At 27.8% G+C, this 22,062-nt stretch overlaps 1 protein-coding gene across 2 annotated transcripts in view; it reads left to right on the top strand.

Annotated features, from left to right (window-relative positions):
* The window catches only part of LOC130672828 (dual specificity protein phosphatase 10), a 36,087-nt gene that overhangs the window by 9,055 nt on the left and 4,970 nt on the right, over window positions 1–22,062 (top strand). For both annotated transcript variants that reach the window (XM_057477585.1, XM_057477586.1), the window contains one exon: window positions 3,687–4,493. In XM_057477585.1, the coding sequence (XP_057333568.1) occupies window positions 3,687–4,493 (807 nt within the window). The remainder of the gene's footprint in view (window positions 1–3,686; window positions 4,494–22,062) is intronic.

The following is a 22,062-nucleotide window of genomic DNA, read 5'->3' as shown; positions in this document are numbered from 1 at the left end:
AAAGTTGAGGCAACTTGGGCTTCAGGTCCTCGCTGAGAATGAGTAAGAGAAAGAAAAAAATAGTCCAAAAGTGGGGAGAGATAGAGAAAAAAGATGAGACGTACTCACCTTCTAATATTAGGGTATGAGTCATCTGGGTCCTGGAATATATATATATATAAATATATCATATCATGGTCTAATGTTAATAGTATTTTTTTTTTTTACTTAATCGTCGTAATGTTTATTTATAGATTTTTTTGTTTGTAAATGGATTTTATTATCAGAAGTTTTGTTTAATTATCATAAAATAGTTTTTTATTAAATTAATAATTTTATATGGATAATTTGTACTATTATTCTAATTAATTATTAATTGTAATAAATTTTGAGTACTAATAATTGTCAATAATAATTACAAATATTTTTATTGATTACTATTTTTTTAGCAACTTTTATAATCATTAATGTTAAAAATTTTTTACTACTTGCGGGTAATAGTTATTACTATTAATGCAATTCATTAAATTGGTCGTAATAAATAGTAAAAATAATAGTACTGATGATTAATTTATTGATAAATATTAGTAATTAAAATTTCCACTATTGAAAAAAATACTCATTATATATTTATATTAATTACTAGTAGTTATGATAATTGTAATAGAACTTGATACTCAAAATGTTTATCATTCTCTGAAAATTAATTAGTCAAATTTTAATTGATTTAAACAGGAGAATATTTCGTCAACACTAAATTAGTACTTTTAACAATCAGTAAAAATTTCACTGATCTACTTAATGACTTAATTTGAGTTATTGAATCAGTGAAAATTATTTATATTTTTATCTCAACGATGATGAACTATCCGTTCAATTTATTTATTAACTATTGCTAATTTATAATCAAAATACTAATTAATAGCTCATTATATACTGAAAGATTATTTGGTTATCAATTAAGAATATTATAATAATTAATTCATCAATTAAATGATAATTAATTGACAAAAGTATAATTATAACTGTGATGTATGACATGGGATTTTACTCATGGTTCAATGGCCCAGTAAATAAAGCAATGGCTCAGTTAAGTGACGTAAAGGTTCCGTCTTCGGGACCCACCGAAAAATGAAGAAAAATTCGTCCTGTTTTACTGACACTGAAGATGAAATTTTCATCAGTATTCCTAGAGAATTTCATTGTTTCGATCAAAAATTTTATTTCACTGAAGCTAGCAGTAAATTTCACTGATGGATAAGGTAAAAGACCTAGTACCTGATCAGGGAACTAGTACCCGATCAGTCCATGTATTTGTATATCTATATTTAGTAAAATCCAGTAAATATAGATATACAAATACATGAGTGATCGGGTGCTAGTTCCCTGATGATCGGGTACTAGGTCTCTTACTTTACTTAGCTACCATTTACGGAAGTAAACACTGATATTTACTGATTTCAGTGATAAAATTTTACTAAGTATATCAGTGAGTATTGACTGATCGAGCCAGTAAAATTTAGCGGCAATACTGACAAAAATTTCACGGCCAGTGTCAGTGAAATAGGACGACTTTTTTTTATTTTTCGGTGAGTCTCGAAGACGGATCCTTAAGGCCACTGAGCCACCGCTTTATCTACTGGGCCGTTGAACCAAAAGTACAATCCCATGTCATACATCACAGTTATAATTATACTTTTGTCAATTAATTATCATTTAATTGATAACTTAATTATTATAATATTTATAAAAACAAAGTAATAACCAAAAAATATTCCAGTGTACAAAGAACAATTCATTAATATTTTAATTATAAATTAAAAGTATTTAATAAAAAAAATTGAAAATAATATGAATGTTTAATAATGTTGGCTCAAAACCTGCCAATTTTTTATCATGCTGTAGTCGACCAAACTTGAAACAGAAAGTGAAGCATCCAAAAATTTATTATGCTCTTATAGTAAATTATTATACCGCATCACAATTATTATTATGTATAAAAGTGATTATTATTAAAGCTTATTGATAAGTTTCGCGCGCATAGTAAATATTGTGATACAGCATAATGATTTTTCTTATGAGCATAGTAATTTTTTGGATGCTTCACTTCTTGTTTCAAGTTTGGTCGACAGCATTGTAAAAATTGGTAGGTTTCGAGCCGACATTTTTCTCCGTGTATGGTAATAACTACCGTAAGATATGGTACACGCTGCATAAAAATTGGTAGCATCTCCCATGTTAATCAAGTAAATATTTCCATCTTTACCTGTGAAATAATCATTACTATCTCAGATGGTAAAATTTACAAACTTTTCATGCACCTGATGATCGGAACGTTTTTCACAGAACAAAAATAAAAAAACAAAATGAAAAGTAAAAAATCTACTGGATCTTTCTGAAATCTTTCGCACCTGGACTAGTAGCCGAAAATTTTAGGCCAGCCCCATCTACTCCTTAATCAGTCAAATTACATAAATTTTTTTCATTTTCGCTGAGTGAAAAACGTTCCGATCTTCAGGTACATAACTTTTCATATATAACAAATATTATTATCCAAGTGGTAACTATTACTATAAGCAATAATAAATATTACTATACTAGAAAGAAATAGTTAATAACATATATAAGCATGATAATGATTATCACATATAGTATGATAATCATTCCCTATTGCACAATGGTAATAGTTACCATAATATATGGTAATGGTTATTATAGAGTAATGTGGGCAAGTGTGCGCAAACCCATTCTTTGAAATGAAAAATACATGGGTTTGCGCACACTTGATCCACATGACTCTAATGTTATGGTAATCATTACCATAATAATATAGGAATCATCTCTATATCCCTTATCGGAATGAAAACTATATAGTTGGCAATGGTTACTATAATTTGTATGGGTGCCGTTTCTATAATCGATACTTAAAAAAATCTGTTACGATACGTTATGGGAACCATTCCTATAATATATTGTAATTATTACCGTAAACTTATCTCCGTGTAGCCAAACAGTAACAAAACAAACCACCCTTGTAGGAAAAATAATGTTGACAACGGGGCCAGTCTTGGCACAATACTGGGCTACCGAGGCTCGGCCTCCCAAGGTTGGTCCGAGATCCGACTAACGTTCAAGTGACAAGCCTTGGTTTACCAGTCTAAATAACAAATGGTACCTAAAAACCCCTGGCTTCTGTGAATAGCGTAACAGCCTAGTGGATAAGACGCTTGTCTAGCAGTCATGAAGGACCAGGTTCGAGACCCAGCAAATGCAAAAAAAAAATTAGTTTCATCAATCCACCTGATTTCTCTGTGTACAAATTTATTTCCATATGTTACCATCACGCACATGTCTACTAATATTTTTTTTTTATTTTTAATTTATTTTTAATAAGCATAGGTGCTTATTTAGCAACAGTCTTGGCACAATACTGGCTCTCGATATTGGGCCAATACTTAGATGCAATCTTGGCACTATACTAGCATTGGTTATTGGGCCAATACTAAGATGCAGTCTTGGCACAACACTGTCACTCAAGCTTGGCTGGGTGTTATTTCGATGCTTAGACAGACTTGGGCCAAGCTTGGATTTCAAGCTTTCCCCAGAGTTAATGTCTTGCGTCAAGCCTCGGCCAAGCTTGGGCCTATTGTTTCTTCCTATAAGGGCACTGCAATAATAATAATGATTATTATTTATATATTTTTCAGTATCAGCATCACCGTCAGCCCAAGTTTCAAACAAAAAAAGCCCAAAAATGTCAACCCTAGTCTACGAACCCGTCTCACGTCCCCGTGATAATTTGAAATTGGCATTAAATCGGAGCCTCTCTGAACCAGGACCGGGTCCAACCGAGCGTTACTTAATGACGCCGACTTCTCCCACCCTTTCGACGATATCCTCGAGCAGCAGCAATCAGGATGCAAGCGGCGGAAGTACAAACAGTATCGACATTGGTGATGATTTACACCGCATGCATAATCAGCACTCGTACAATCTTCAGTACCAGCATTTTAATTATATAAGAAGTGTCTTACCCACCAGTTCGTGTTCAAAGCGTTCGAAACTTGATGTAAGTTCTGGTGAAATAGGGGGTGGCAGCTTACCAACGAGTCCTTGTTTACCTGACGGTGGAAACTTGCAGCGCCAATTAATTTTGCACAAATCGCGGACTATTGAACCTGACGTTCTCGCCAGCAGAATTAATACGTCAACGGATCTGGTTCTGCTTGACTGCCGGCCCTTTACGGTTTATAATACAAATCATATTCGTGGTGCTATTAATTTAAATTGCTGTGACCGAATTAATAGGAAGAGATTGATGCAAAAAAAAGTAACACTCGCGGATCTCGCGCCTGAAAAAAATGACAAAGATTTATTGAGACGTAAAAATTATCGGCAAGTTATTTTGTATGATGACTGTACTGATGATTTGGAGCATTTGCCCCAAGAACACCCGCTTTTTTTGGTACTCACTGCACTTATTGAAGATAAAAAAGAACCTGTTCTTCTTCTTGGTAAGTTTTAAAAAAAAAAAATTTTCAATGATTTTTTTTTTACGCAAGTAAATATTAATAACACCGGCACACAAAAAAAAATAAGTTCTCTGTACTTTTGACGGGACCGATTTATTCCCATGTATTTTGACCCGCTGAATCCGAATCCGAGGTCCGTTTAACCCGTATACCTTCAGATTTTTAGAAAACTTTAAAAAACCTCAAAAATACACAAAAATCGACTGTTTTTCAAATTTATAAATTTTTTTAACCCTAACTAAGCATGATTTTTATGTACTTCGGTCCTCCACATACTAACCTGAAGTTTATTTAAAACATTAGCCATTTAAAGTCTGAGTAAATTCCAAAAAATTGCAAAAAAGCAAAAAAATTCTTAGTATTGTGATGAAAAAAATTTTATAGGGCTAAATAAATAATTATTTTCATGTATGTTTATCTGTCACATATAATTCTCGAACATCCATGGCTCAGACATCTCTAAAATTTTAAATAAATGGCAAAAATTCCCAAAAAATCGAAAAAAATAAAATTTGGTATAACAAAAATCATTTTTTAAATCGAAATAAATAAAAGAAATCATATTGTTTGATCTGTGATATATATATAAAAAATATTTTGGCCTAATACATAAAAAAATTTTAATATGCTTCAAAAAATTTTTTTCATCACAATACTAAGAATCTTTTTGCTTTTTTGCAATTTTTTGGGGTTTTTTGGAATTTACTCAGACTTTAAATGGCTAATGTTTTAAATAAACTTCAGGTTAGTATGTAGAGGACCGAAATACATAAAAATCATGCTTAGTTAGGGTTAAAAAAATTTATAAATTTAAAAAACGGTCGATTTTTGTGTATTTTTGAGGTTTTTTAAAGTTTTCTAAAAATCTGAGGGTGTACGGGTTAAACGGACCTCGGATTCAGATTCAGCGGGTCAAAATACATGGGAATAAATCGATCCCGTCAAAAGTACAGAGAACTTATTTTTTTTTGTGTGCCGGTGTAACAAATAAATGTGCAAGTACACGTGATAGGTCAATAACAAGTTCAAAAAAAATAATTCAATTAAATTCTACCATTGACTTTTTAAAAATTATTATTTAAATCAACACGTGTTTAAATTCATTACCTCGCGCATAAATAATTAAATAATTAATTATTAATCATCTATATTTTACACACTGCGCATTCATAATATATATATACAAAGTAAATCACGTGACGAAAAATTTATTAAACTGCGTAAAATAAAAGTATAAACAAAATACTTGCCAGTAACTTTAGTAAACATATTTAAATTATTATAATAAATATCAAGGCTAACAATACTTCCGTATATATATTTTATGTTTATTTATTTATAAAATAAATGAAGAAAAACCATAAAAAAATTTGAAAAATTTTTAGTAATTTTGAAAATTAAAAATGTTGGTCAATAATATCGTATGTATATATATAAGAATTACATATGGCAAGTAGTAGGGATCTCTATTCATAGAAATGAGTCATTGTTGAGATGACGACGCGAATAGCCCAAGCTGAATTTGCGCACCAGTCATGTCTACTTGCAATTTATATATTTTTATTATACTATACATCTAATTAAATATATGTTATGTTTATTTTAACTTGACATTTAATTATTTCAGATAAAATTACTTTTTTTTTTTATATATTTCTAAACCTAATTTATTTTAAACAGCTACAACTCCGTAAATATTAATTATATCGATATTTTTGTAAGGAATAAATTTGTAGAAAATTTAATTTCCTACTAATTATGATTAATTAAAATTTTTCATTAGATTGATTTTTAAAAAGTTACAGGCATTTTTAATTTCAATAAAAAAATTTGAATTAAGAGGAAATTGTATGAATAATTTTTAATAAGCTGTAACTTTATAAATATCAAATTTATGATAATTTATATGAGAAATTAATTTGTAGGAAATTTAATTTCCAATAAATTATGTTGATATAAATTTTCTTGTGGGATCGATATTTAAAAAGTTACGAGGATTTTAATGTAAAAAGTAAAGAAATTTAAAATTTGCTTTAAAATATCGGACAAAAAATTTTACTACATTTAATAATTAAATTAAATATATCAATGAACTAATATCTTAACACGTATACGAACGATAAGGTATCAATCGCAATAAATTGACAAACAATTACCTGATAATTACAAGCGGATTATCCGTATGAAGTTGACTTCTGAAACAATTGGCTAGAACGCCAGATTTTTTTTTTTATTTATTTATATGACAGAATAAAAATATTATATTTTAATTTAAATAGTACGGCTCAGTCTGGCAGCCCTAAAATGTATGAGTCACATCTAAAAATCTAAAAGCTCACATAGTATATAATATATTAGTGTTAGTTATATTGGGTAAGAATAAAGTGTAGAGGGAAGCTTTTGATGTAAGAGCAAACTTTTAGATAAAGAGACCAGTTATGCAATCGTTTAGACACACTAACACTTTAGGGATAAATAATCACATATATATGTATATGCGGGTGTCAGGGAGTGTATGTATGTAGTAAATATATTGATGGATGTATAACTTCAAGTCTTATAAAATCATGAGGATCGTATGAGTCATTGAGTACAGGGCATCGTTGTCATCGTAATCATTTTTTTTTTTTTTTTTTTGTACATTAATATTGTACATGTTTCATATATACGATATATGTGATGAAGAAATAAGTTTGTAAATTTTTAACTTCCCGCTAAGAAAATTGTAAATTTTCAAAAATTCGGGAAGTTATTGGTTTCGGTCCGATTTACGAAAATCGAATTTCCATCAGATGTCGACGTTTCGAGGTCCTAGGAAGCTATCCTGACTAATTTCACGATGATGTCCGAGTGTATGTATGTGTGTACGTACGTACGTACGTATGTATGTATGTAAATATTCATAACTCTTGAACGGATGAACCGATTTTGATCGTTGAGGTGTCATTCGACGCGGCTTGTTAATGTCTTGAGGCCGTAGAAATTTGAACTTAATCGGTAGGGTGCGTTCAGAGATATTTCAAAAATAAAAGTTTTTCAAAAATGTTTTATTTCGATAACTTCCAATTTGCTCGATGGATTGATTCCAAAATCTAATCAGCTCTAAAACTCTATAAGCCGCGTCGAATGCCACCTCAACCATCAAAATCGGTTCATTCGTTCAAGAGAAACCGTTGACGAAAGAATTCAAAAAAAATTTTTTCCTTGGTTTTTTTGAAATTTCTCAAAAACGGCTGAGTAGATCAATTTCAAAATTCGACCAGCTTTAGAACTTGATAAAACGCGTCGATTGCCACCTCAACCATCAAAATCGGTTGATTCGTTCGCGAGATATCGTGGAAGAAAGAAATGCTAAAAAATGGTTTTTTACAAAACAATGGCATACAAAAGTATTTGCGAGCTCGAAGAGCTCGAAAATATATTCACAATAATGTTTTCGAGCTCAGCGAGCTCGAAAACAGCGGGAAGTTTTGGTGCTGGCCCGCAGGGTCAACTGACAGACCGATTTTTTACTCCGATTTTACTTGGAAATTTTTGAAAATTGTTTGCGGGAAAAGAAAAAAAAAATCTAAAGATCAAAAATTAAAAGTTGAAGTTTTGATCCTTTGATATAATTACTTCCCTTCTGAATTTACGGTCCAGTTACCAAATATTGATGCACAATAATTTTTCTATGATTTTGAAAAAAAAAAAATTATCAAAATCCGTTACCTACACGGAAAGAAAATTATGGGAAGTTTTCCTATGCATTATGGGAATGGTTCCTATAATGGTATGGGAATAGTACCTATACTACTATAGGAATGGTTCCCATATATTATGGGAACCATCCCCATAATAGTATGAGAATGGTTCCCGTATTGGTATAGGAACTATTCCTATAATATTATGGGAACTATTCCCATAATGTTATGGGAACCATCCCTATAATATCATAAAATTTTTTTTGCACAATAGTGTAGAAATTTTCCAAAATTTGAATTTTCTTGAATGTTTTGTGCTGACAAAAAATTCTTGTTAAAAATTTTAATGTTTTTTTGCCAAATTCGATTTTTTTTTTCAATGTTTGAATTTTTGTTTTTATGTTTAATAATATTTCTGTGTATTGTAGAAGTGATTACCACACTTCTTTAAATTGATTTTTTCATGATAATATGGGAACCATTCCCATAATATTATAGGAATGGTTCCTATAATAGTATGGGAACTATTCCCATAATATTATGGGAATGATTCCCATAATGGTATACGAACCATTCCAATCGCATTATGGGAATCATTCCCATAATATTATAGGAATAGTTCCCATACTGTTATAGGAACCATTCTCATAATATTATGGGAATGGTTCCTATAATTTATAGGAATGATTCCCATAATATTATAGAAAGTATTCCTATAAATTATAGGAACCATTCCCATAATTATAGGAACTATTTTTATAATTATGGGGAACATTCCTATAATTATAGGAACCGCTCCCATAATTTATGGTCGTAATTCCTATGATGGTATAGGAAAAAATTTCACAAAATTATGGGAACCGCTGCCATAATTTTCTTTTCGTGTAGACAGCTATAGGATAATTTTTAAATATCAGAATCGTGGGATTCAATTTTTGAACCCCAAATATATATAGTTACATTTTTCACTGTCATTTAATGTAGATTCTGTTTTTTGAATCGCAATAAATTTTATCATATTCTTTAGACTTTTTTCTAAATTAAAAAAAAAAATTTATATTCCAAAAACTGGAACTAAATTTTTGAGTATCGTTTTTCGGAACTCAGTAATTATATCAGTCAACAATTAGTCAAAAAAAAGCCCCTATATAGTAAGTACGTTAATATAATTAACATGAATTAAACTTGAATGACCTTTGGATTGTCATAAAGTAGGTTGTGGCACGCGTTTATAAAAAAAAAAAAAAAATAATAGTAGTAGTAGTAAAGGCTCAGATGTTATGTAGCAATACAAAATTATCTCGACATTAAAATCCTACATTACTTAATTTTTATTATTATTTTATTTTTTTTATTTTTTACTGAGTCGTCTATTAAATTTTACGTCATCGGATTTTTTTTTGACCTCAAGCTTTTAATGGAACTCAAGATGAACAGATGTGCATTCAAGCGATATTAATTTTCTAGTTATAGTAATAGCGGAAAAAAGTTTATGATGATAATAATAATAGTAGTAGTAGTAAATAAAAAGATGACGAAGCAAACGACAATGGTTTCATTGTTTGATAGTGACTCTACTCCCTATTCATATCAATACAATTCTATTATATATTGCCACTGTTTGTATTTAATGTGCTTTCATTATTTAGTTTAATGTGTAAGTTGTGGTGGTGGTGGTGAATCAGAAGCTAATGTACCGGAAGTGATAAGAAAGTAACAAAATGGAAATTTAGGAAGATACTGTCGTTGTAATAATAATAATCGTCTGTAACTTTCTAAATTTTTAGTTAACTGTAATTTTTATAATTATATAATTTGTAGAAAAAGAAATTTTGATAAATTATGTCTTAATATATTTTTTTATAAAGTCAATATTTTAAAAGTTACAGGGGTTTTAATATTGAATTAGAAAATTTGAAAATTCAAATTTTGGTATCGGGTTCAATTTTTATTTCAAACGGCTGTAACTTGGAAAGTATTGGGAATATGAAAATTTTTATGGAATACTGATTTGTAGAGAAGGAAATTTTGAATAAATTCTGTCTCTATATATCTTTCTGTAAAATGAGTATTTAAAAAGTTACAGGGATTTAAAGATTGAATTCGAAAATTTGAAAATTCAAATTTTGGTATCAGGTTTAATTCTTGATTCAAACGGCTGTAACATGAGAAGTACTCGGAATATGAAAATTTTTGTAGAATACTGATTTGTAGACAAGCAAATTTTGGATAAATTATGTCTCTACATATTTTTTTGTCGAATTAATATTTGAAAAGTTACAAGAACTTATAGATTGAATTCAAAAATTTGAAAATTCAAATTTTGGTATCGGGTTCAATTCTTGCTTCAAACGGCTGTAACACGGGAAGTATTGGGAATATGAAAATTTTTGCAAAATACTAATTTGTAGAGAAGGAAATTTTGAATAAATTCTGTCCTTATATATCTTTCTGTAAAATGAGTATTTAAAAAGTTACAGGGATTTAAAGATTGAATTCAAAAATTTAAAAATGCAAATTTTGGTGTCGGGTAAAATTCTTTTCAAACGGCTGTAATTTAAAAAGTCTTAGAGATATGAAAATTTTTGTAGAATACTAATTTGTAGAGAAAGAAATGTCGAATAAATTATGCAGTAATAAGATTAGTTGTAGGATGGATATTTAAAAAGTTATAAGGTACGGAAGATGAAATATGGATTTTAGTTAAAAATAATATTTTGAAATTTCTATTTAAAAATTGTAAAAGCTAAAATAAAAGTTCAGTGAACTAAATAAATGATTTAGTGACACAAGAAGCTAAAGAAAGAAAAAAAATGAGTGAATAGCGTATACATAGTAACCATTTACTTTCTCTCTGAGTCATTCCATACCAAACTGATACACTTGCTTCCTTACATTATATTAGTTATTTATAAATCTATATATATTTATATATACATATATAACGATTGTCTGTCGTAATTTGCTGGTATGGATTTACCTACAAGATAATCAATTGCATCAGTTGACATTTTATTCAAATATTTTTTTTACTTTTATATATCAAATTATTATCACTTTCACTTTATATCGCTTTGTATCTATAGATTTTAAAATAATATTTATATGCGATTATAAAAATGTAGGACATTTCTTTTATTTACTTTTTTTTTATTTGCTTAAAAAAGTAGAGCATATTTTAGTTTGTTTTTACCTGATAGTCATTTCTATTATATCGATTATTAGATCGCAAAAAACTTATCAATATTTTGTAGACTTTTTTTATAATTAGAAAAAAAATTTATCGAAATTTGAACTACAAAAGTCCAACAATTATTTTTGAAAATCAGAAACTATAAATTTAATTTTTGAATTCCATACATATCTACATTTGCACCTGCTATTTTTTTTGTCGCTAATTAAGGAATCGTAATAAATTTTATTTCAATTTTCGATCCTTTTTCTTTACAAAAAAAAAAAACTACTAAAATTCGTTACCCAAAAACTAATAGAAAATTTTTTTTCAATATCAAAAACTTATACTTTAATTAAATCTCATATATTTATACAAAAAATTTTTTCAAAATATCTTACACAGAATCCAGAAAAAACTTTTTTTTTTTTCAGATCATAGTACAAAAAATTTATTGGGGTGGGTAAAAATTTCTTACCCCAAAAAGTAGTTTTTTTTTTATGTATCTCGTAAAAGTTAAGCCTGCTATTTCTTACTATCACCATGCACTTATAGACTCGCGATAATTTTAATCTCATAGTCTAGACTTGAACCCCATAACCAAAAATGAAATTCCCAAAATCTATTACTCATCTTTACTGAAAAATATTTAAAAACCAGATAGCGGTATCTGCTGAAAGCATTATCTATGACTCAGTTTATGAGTACTTGGCATAAAACTACCTGTTGTTGTATTACTCATCGCCGAACCAAGTCATTATGGTGAAAATTTGCTGCGTATATCTGATGACTAGAGTCCGAAAACTAAAATTCCCATTAAAAGAGAGCCAAGTAAAGTGTCAGTGTTGTCATGTGACGAGGAATTAGTCATCCAGTACTATACCTACTGTACTCTATGTGCACTCAATTCAACTCAACCCGATGCACTACAACCAAAATCTATTGAAAAATAATCCCTTTGTGTAGATGCTATTGTGTAATACCCTTTCGAGGGTTCTTTGGAACCAACAACAACAGCAGCAGCAGCAGCATAGCATCAAAAAGCATTTTTCAAACCAGACCGATAAAAACCGTCAGTGACCTTTACTTTCATTTCTCTTTCATTCGGATCATATCAGCTGTTCCCGATTACAATTACTTGGACTATGACTCACCCGTATCCTCAGTACATTTTATTTAAAAGTGTATCAATGACTAACGCACTGGCTATTATTAACATCCCCCGTGGATCACCCCCGTTATGTTTTTCTCTACTCTCCTTACTCCCCTTGTCCGTTCCCTTTACTGGGTTTACTTTTTTTATTTCACGTTCAGTTGAAGGAAAAACTTGATGCATCCCCATGTAGGGATACCCACAGCCTACCCCGTTTCCGTCAAGGGCTTATTCATTCAAGTACATGCCGATGACGTGTACGATTAATTATTGGCTAGTACTTAATCCACGTGGTAAAATTCATTTTTTGGTCATTTTTGGGTTTTCGAGCTTCCGGTTTAGGGGTTTTGATAAATTTTTTTTTAATTGCTGCTGGGTTAAACAAATGGAAGCTGAAAATATAAATCTAAAAACCGTAATTTTGATAGGTGACAGAGGGAAAATCGAAATTTTTATTCAAAAATGTTTAGTCGGACTCAAATACATGAGAAAATGAAGTATAAGAAATTTGATTTTTTATAAATTGGAGAGCAGGGCAATAATAAAAAAATTGTCATATTTATAAGAGGCTCGAATTTAATGATCGGGGCAAGTTGGACTTATGCACAGAAAAAAATAATTTCTTGGTGCAAGAAATTTTTTGTATTGTAAATTGAAAACAAACATTTTCTTGAGACAAGAAAAAATTTCTCGGTTCAAAAAATTTTTTCTTGCTCTAAAAAAATTTATTCTCGTTTCAAGAAATTTCGAGTTTTCAATTTATAATTCAAAACATTTCTTGAGGCAAGTAAAAATTTTTTTGGGACAAATAAAAATTTCTTGCACTAAAAAATTCTTTTTTTCTGTGTGGAAAAAATTTTATAATTTAAATTTTGAATATTTCTCTGTTGTAAGCCTTTTTAAGAAAATTGCTCTAAAAGATTTGAAACTGTTTTTAATAAAATCTATCTTGAAATTAGTTGAGAAATTGCTAATCATATTTGATGATTAAATCCAATTAATCTCAAATAACTGGACACTTTTTTTGCTAAAATGATGACAGCATCAGAAATACTGTAACGTAAAAAGTTAATCACAAAAAAAATGTTTCACTTGTAATAAAAAAAGTTAATTTAGTATTTGTAGTAATAAATGGCCCTCTGCGATCTAGTATTTAATCTCGACTCGATTTTCCAAAAACTTTTATTCCGTATATTTAATTTGGATTAAAAACTTTTTGAATTTTATGATTTATTAGTTATCAAAGAATTTTTTTAGTTACTGAGGAATCATTTGGTAGAAAAATCCCAAAAGTACATTGTCTCATTTTACCCCAGTTTAGGTGTAGCCCAAAAATTTCTAGTTAATGATAAAAAAAATTTTCCTAAATCGTAAATTCAAATTTAAAAAATCGAATCAATAGTTGTCAAGAATCCTCATAAAAAAATCAAAAAGCAAAAAATGAAGGGATGCAATTTTTCAAAATTTCTTTCTATTTTCTCAAGCAAAAAATTATGTACCTGAAGCTCGGAACGTTTTCAAACAACGAAAATGAAAAAAATTGATGAAATTTGACTGCTTACGGGGTAGTTTTGGAGTTAAGGGTTGGTTTAAGATTTTCGGCTGACATATTAACATCTACGTGCGAAACGTTTTAAAAATCTAGTCATTCAATAGATTTTTAACTTTCCAAATTTTTTTTTTGTAGGGCAAAAAACGTTACGATCTTCAGGTACTCTCTAAAACTAAATAAGTGAAAATTTCACTAATTGAAATAGTGATCTTAAAATTCACTACAAAATTAGTGATTTTGAATTAGATTCACTAATTCATTAGTGATTCCCCGGATTCTACAATGATTACTAGTGGCGCCTCGCTTAAGGACTTTTTATTCTATCATTGAATTATCAAATTCAGGGCAAAATTAATTACGATAATTTTTAAATACAACTGAACAGTATTAATTAAAGTAAGTTAATTAAATAAAAGCTAATTTAGTTGCTAAATAATACATCTTGTTATTTTTTAATAGCTTTATATTTTTACTCCAACTTTTTTTACCGAACCTGAATCAAAACCATCATTGACAATAGATTCAGGTTATGAGTTATAATTATGATATAAATATTTACCGTATGAAAGTAATTTTAATTGTTAATTTAGTCGATCAAGTTGCTAAAAAAATTTTATAATCAATTACAAATAATAATCATAATAATAATAATAATAATATTTTGATACAATATTATTAGCAACGATACAATGTTTTTCCAAATAAATCCTCGTCACCAAGTGAATTAGTACATTTTTGACTAATTCAATCAGTGAAATTTTCACTAATTCTATATGTTGTTTTTTTTACTAATTCAAAAAGTGAATAGTCACTAATTCATAGTCGTATACTTTAGACAATTTATATTAGTGAATATTCACAAGTAATTAGTGGTTTTTCACTAATTTAGTTTTAGAGAGTACATAAAAAATTAAATTATGAGATATTAAATATATAGATGATAGATAATTAAAAACAAGTGAACTAGTAAGCAGTTATGTCTCACGAGCAAAGACTCTGGTGATAGCAAGCGAAAGCAGGATTATCGGAGCGTAACATTATTGTGTCGTGAATAGAACTAAACGCTTCTGAGCGCTCTCCACACACATTATATATAATATATAATATATATAAAAACAAAATATAGTCATAATGTAATGTAATGTAAAGCAAGGTGTGGTACCTGCTTCAATCTCATACAAATTAAGCAACAGTCCATAGTACAGCTTATTCATCGCTTACATAAAAAAATAACAATTTCTTTATGTTTAAATAAATTACCTAAGTCGATAAAAAAATAAATAAAAAATATATATATTTATGAAATGAAAGTAGAAAAATATATACGGTCCAGAGATGTTATAATAGGCTGGTGAGTCATCTCTAATGCTGCATTATATTTTTTGCCTTGGGGGAGATCAAATTGGGATAAGAGGGTTATAATAAGAAAAAATATTGAATTAAGTTTGGTATGTTGATACTTAAGGGTTGTTTTACAAACCAACATATTTCATTTAATAACAATGATTATCAGATGAAATTAATTTATTCGACGGGAATCCAGAATCGCGGGAAATTTGATAAGAAATTAAAAAAAAAACTCCAGAGATTCCATCCAAAAATTTTGATTAAATCAAACTTTTCTTTCAAAAATTAATTTCCACTCGAGTTTTCTTAAAACATCAAAACTTCTATCAACTTCACAAAATTTCAAACTCAACTATAAGACTTGAAAAAAACCGATTCAATTTTTTTTATCGAAAATTGCAAAAAATTCTGAAAAAAAATTTCCATCCCCAATAATAAAATTCTTTAAAACAGAAAAAAATTACTCACATTTTTTTTTTCAAAAACTTTAAAGATTTTACTCAAAAATTTTTAACGAATCGAACTTTTTTTTCAAAAATTAATTTTTACTCCATTTTTTTAAATATTTAAAATTCAAATTTTGAAACTCAAAATCTGTCAGGCCCTCAAAAAAATACTAATCAAATTTTTTTTCTCGAAAATTCTATTTCAAAAATTTTCCGTCCCCAATAATAAAATTCTTTAAAACAGAAAAAAATTACTCACATTTTTTTTTTCAAAAATCTTAAAGGTTTTACCCAAAAATTTTTATCGAACGAATCTAACTTTTCTTTCAAAAATTAATTTTTACTTCATTCTTTTAAATATTTAAAATTCAAATTTTGAAACTCAAAATCTGTCAAGCTCTCAAAAAAATACTAATCAAATTTTTTTTCTCGAAAATTCAATTTAAAAAATTTTCCATCCCCCAAATCATAACCAACCCCAATAATAAAATTTTTTTTTAATTTTTTAAAAAATTTTAATTTTTTTAAAATCCAATTTTTTTACTCCTCAATTAATCAATTAATTAATTAATTAATCAATTCATTTATTTACAAAAAAAAATAAAAAATTCCATTGAATTAATCACCGAATTGATTACCGTTACATAAATATATGAATAAATAAATAAAAAAGTGATTTGAACTCTCTCTAAACCGAAGAGAAATGATTGGATACAAGACTACAAAGTACTTTTAACTTAAAACTTCTTATTCTTGATTTAAAATCTTGCTCAGGCAACATTCTTTAACAAGCAGTCATTCGTTCGACGCCTTCGGCCTTGCCAACGTCCTCACTCTTGTCTTTATACATATATATATATATATATACTCATGTGTACATAGACTTTATTAAAATTACAAACGCGTTCAATTGATTTTAAAAAGAGTTCCTTATATTAATTTATGATACGACAAATAAAAAGTAAATAAATAAAATTTTATGAAAAAAATTTTCCAGCCTCGAATGATGTCATTGTTGATCTTTTAAATAATAAAGCATTACTCAAACTGTAATATATATCTGCACGTGTCAAATGTTCATGTTATGACAAAGGTTATTAGCATGCATTGAAAAATATATATATATATATATATATATGAATCACGCTAATATTCATTCGAGTTTCGATTTTTATAAATTACTTTTTTTTACCGCGCGATTTTATTAATTATAATTGGCTATAACTTAATAATTTAAAGACTTACGGTAAAAAGTGAAAGGAACTAATTTGTAGAGAATTAAATTTTCTGTAAAAAAGTATTTGAAAGTTTTTTCGTAGTTTGAATATTTAAAAAGTTGTAGGTCAAAGTTTAAGAAACTGATTTAATAACTGATATCATAGTAGTGGAAAAATATAAAATTTTTTTTTTTTTTTTACTATCAACGACAAATGATAAAAGAAAATAAATGTATCATATATGATGACTCGATGACTCACAATAGAAATGTACTGCATGTAATTTTAACGTCTATTTGTGGTTCGATACCACGTGCACGTGTAACGTCACCACGAGGGTGGTAAAGAGCTTACCCGTGGGTAAATAAACTCCGGGAGTTTCTCTAGTTGTTACAGTGTATATATTTATAGTAAATTATTCATAAAAAATATCTACATATATGTATATATAGTGGGAAGAGGAGGGGGGGAGATCGTTAAGAAAATAATGGATTTTCGGGTATACAAATACGCTGAATCTTTTTTTTGACATCTATGTGGAGTAAATGAACTAAATTTCCAGTTGCCATAAAAAAAAAAATTTCTGGGCTGGCAAACTGGACACCTCCAAAAAAAGTAAAATTTTTTTTTTTATTAAAAAGAAATGACTGTAATGAAGTTGTTTATATTTAATTTAAGTGAAAAAAGAAATTTGCGATACAGTCAGTAAATAAACTGAAAATTTTAATTTTGCGAAGATGACCGCATTAATTTTTTGTGACCAGCGAGACATCGACTCTTCTTAATCGTAGAGTGAGTGTCAAAGATGTAACGAGTGGGACCATGATATATGTGCTGGTGTCCATGATGACGATATCGAATTTATACGTGATCACATCCCCTTAAGTTTATTTTATGAACAATAAGTTTCAATGATGAAACGAAAATTTATAATTATTTTAAGTGGTTAAAAATATTAAAAAGTTAATTATTATTCAGAGGTGCTAAAAATATTCATGACATTTATAGGGGAGGGTGGGGCAGAGCGGCCCCCCTAAGCCAATTATTATTTTTTGTGGCTTTCAACCATAAGATCTCTTTACTTTTGTCCTATTTCGAACAAATTTATGGACATTTTGCCAAAATTCTGAAAAAAAATTTTTTTTTTCGTGGGGCAGAGCGGCCCCCCTCCAAAAAGTGATAAAAAAAATTTTTTTTTTCGTTTTTTTTTTTTTTTTACTTGTTTTCATCATTAAGAATGTATTTCTTTCTCTTGACAACTATTTTTGGTTTTATATTACTCGAAAAAAATTTTTTAAAGCGTAAAAAATCGTTCACTCTCGATTACCTTAATTACTAATTGTTATTTAATAAAAAAAAAATCAATTCTATAATTTTACTTTATTTCAAAAATTTATCAACTAAAAAAAAAAATTTAATTTTTATAAATTTTTAGTGACCAAATTTGCCTCTTACATAGAGAAATGGCCGAAAAAAATGAAAAAATAATTTTTCGGAAGTTTCGGCTGGTCCATTTTGCCCCAGGTGTTATGCGTAGGGCTAGAAATGTGGAATTATAATAATTTTTTTTTAATTTGACGATAAAAATATGAAAAAATCACTTTTTCAAAAATTTGGGCTTGTCCATTTTGCCCCAAATGTCATGCGTAGGGGTAAAAATGCGCAAACATATCGGATTTATAGTAATTAGGCGAAAAAAAAAATTTTTTTTTTATCAAAATTTCAGGGGGGCCGCTCTGCCCCACCCTCCCCTATATATTTTAAAAATTAATTAATTTTTCATATTTTTTCTTTAATTGTCGAAATTTAAAATGGTTGTAAGAAGAATGGATTTAAATTTTAAAAATATTTTTGTAAAATAAATTTTGGACATCCAAAATTCACAAAAAATAATCAGTTATAAATTTTTGAAGAAAAGAAAAATTTACTAAACTTTTGGGGTGGTCCATTTTACCCGCCTTTCCTATATGTAAGGAAAAATTTTCCCAAATTTCCTATATATATTACACACATTTGTATATAAATATATCCAAAGTTCCGGAAAATAAAAATTATCTAAAAATATTAATCATTTAATAAAGTCATCGTTATTTTTACTCCAAGATAAAAATAATCGACAAAAATATTGAACTTGAGTTGTTAATTAAAAAAAAAAACAATTAATTCTTCAACTGTAAACTTTAATAGATAATTAAGTTTAATAATAATCAGGGTCAGGTTAATCAGCCTGAATTTTATTTCTTCTCTACGTCATTAATTCGTCAGATATCTAACTGATATTTTTAAAACTGATTAATCAATCATAACTTTTCAGTTATTGAATTTATGAAAATTTTCACTCAATACTTATTTATAGAAAATTAAAATTTCTATGACTTTACTTTCTTTACTTTTTATCATAACTTTGATTAGTAAAAAGTTACAACCGATCAAAATTTAATTATGAAGATTATGAAATTAAATTTAGTCAGTGAGTAGTTTACTTTAAATTAGTTGTAACTCGATAAAAATTGAATTTAGCTAAAAACATAAAGAAACCGAAATTGTAGAAAATTAAATTTCCTATAAAAAAGTTCTATGAAAATTTTATCCATTTTCAAAATTCATAAAGTTACAACGTAAAATTGGATAAAAATCATTGATTGCTTTTTTTTCATAACTTATATCGCACTACTAAAATATCAATTATACAAAACAAACATTTTTTATTTTAAAACTGATATCTTATCAATATTTTTTTATTTGTTTTTAATCGAGTTGTTTTGATTTTATTCCAAGAAAATAAGTTACTTAATAAATTTAATTTTTATTTCATTCAAAATTCAAAATTCGGAATAAAAAAAAATTTTACTCTACTATTTTTATTATAATTATTTGTGAATAATAATAGTAATACAGAGCAATGTAAATAAATGTAAGGAAAAAACGTAAAAAACATGAGTATACAAATGTGTCATATATAAATAGGAATCCCCTATACGTTAAGTTGAAGCGTAAAAGAAAATAAAAAGAATGAAAGAAAATAAAAAAAAAAAAAATATATATATATATATAAACATGAGTGAGACAACGTTGCTGCGAATCATCCAGGGTCATGTCCAGGTGTTCGACGATTGTAAATGACTCATACTAAGTCGAGACATTTTTACCTGTTGATTTTTTTTCTCAAACTTTTTTTTTTTTTAGTAAAAATTTTTTTTGTACTCATTTTTAAAAATTATTATTTAGCTTAAAAAAATATATGACGTATGATATATTTAAAAAATATATGAAGATTAAAAGTCGATCGATGATACATCATTAAACAATTGTCATGTGGTTATGTCAATCAAGTATCATTTATTATTATTATCATCATTATATATTTATTTATTTATTATTTTTTTCTTTTAAATCTCAAGTGCTCATATATATATATATCGTTTTAGTTATTGTCCTGATCGACCTCGATCTCAACAAAGATCACGGCTGAAAATATTTTGCGTGCGTCATAACATATATTACAAATATATATGTGTATAGATATGTATCGTCCTAATCATTCCTATTATAATTTACTACTCACATGTGAAATTTTCTCTACAATTGAAAAAAAAAAAAATTTTAACATTAACTAATTAATTCCCAATAAATTAAATTACTCACGTCAGGAATTTCCTTTTGTAATTTAAAACTATTGTTATTATTTTAATATATTATATATATATGTACCCATAAATTTTTTTTTTTATTGTTAAGTCTGAATCATTGTATTGTATTGTCTCTTACAAGGAATTTCCTTCGAATTCTCTAAACATTCATATATATTTATATATAATCCATTAACCATTTTGGGTTTTTCTGAGTCATTTATGACCATCATTAGTCACTATTATATTTCATATTAATGACACTATTTTTTTTTAAACGTAATTACCGATACTTAATTACTGTACTCATATTTTTATGATCATTGATCCATTTTTTAAAACTCATCATTATATCATAGCTATTTTTAATTACAACATTTTTTTTTATTAATTATCCCCCTTGGGATATTTATTTTAAATAAAATTTTGAGTAATTACTTATTGAAGCTCATATATTATTGTTTTAACTCAAAACTAATAAATAAATTCATCAAAAATTTTTTTCCCGCCACTAAATTTTAAATTCAAATGACTGTAACTCAGTAAAAAATGAATTTACGTTAATTATTAATGGTACTTAATTTTTTGATAATTAAATTTACGTGAAATTAACGCAACGAAAATTCTCATATTTTTAATATATATAACGTTACTCATTTAATTCCGAAAGTCAAAAAACAAAAAGCATTTTTTTAAATTTAAAATCTCGTTACTTTCAAATGACTGTAACTCAGTAAAAAATGAATTTACGTTAATTATCAATGACACTTAATTTTTAGATAATTAAATTTCCTATAAAAAAGTATTCATTATATTTTTACGTATTATCAATATTTAAAAAGCTACGGCTCATAGAAACCAAAAACTCAAAACTTTAAAATGAAATTAATATTTAAATTGCGCGCTAATTTTCATACTGCAGTAAATTACTAAAATTTGCAAGCAATGAATTAAATATACCAGCAACTAATTAAAATATAAATTTTCTAGAATAAACTCCAATAAATTTCCTCTATTTCCACTACGCAGTTTAAAAAAAAAAATTTACCGCTTAAAAATTCAAAGTTCGCGCGCACCAACTCGAATGTTCTCGGCAGTGATCGTAATAAATCGTTGCGTCGTTGTCTGACGTCACAACTCACCAGCCAATGAAAATGCTCCCTGGTGAGTCATACTTTCGTCGGTCTCGTGTGAACTCTAGCGTTTTCTCGCTAAAGGTATTCGTCAGTTCGCAGTCTCAGTGTATCAGTAAACTTTGAATCGTTGAGTTCTACAATTTTTAACAAACCATAAATAAACAAATATATAAACATACAAATATATATAAACAAACTATTAATTAATTATAATCA

The sequence above is a fragment of the Microplitis mediator genome, chromosome 8 (assembly GCF_029852145.1).
Source record: "Microplitis mediator isolate UGA2020A chromosome 8, iyMicMedi2.1, whole genome shotgun sequence".
Lineage (NCBI taxonomy): Eukaryota > Metazoa > Arthropoda > Insecta > Hymenoptera > Braconidae > Microplitis > Microplitis mediator.
Note: the sequence above shows the minus strand (reverse complement) of the source record. Positions and strands in the feature narration are given on the sequence as shown.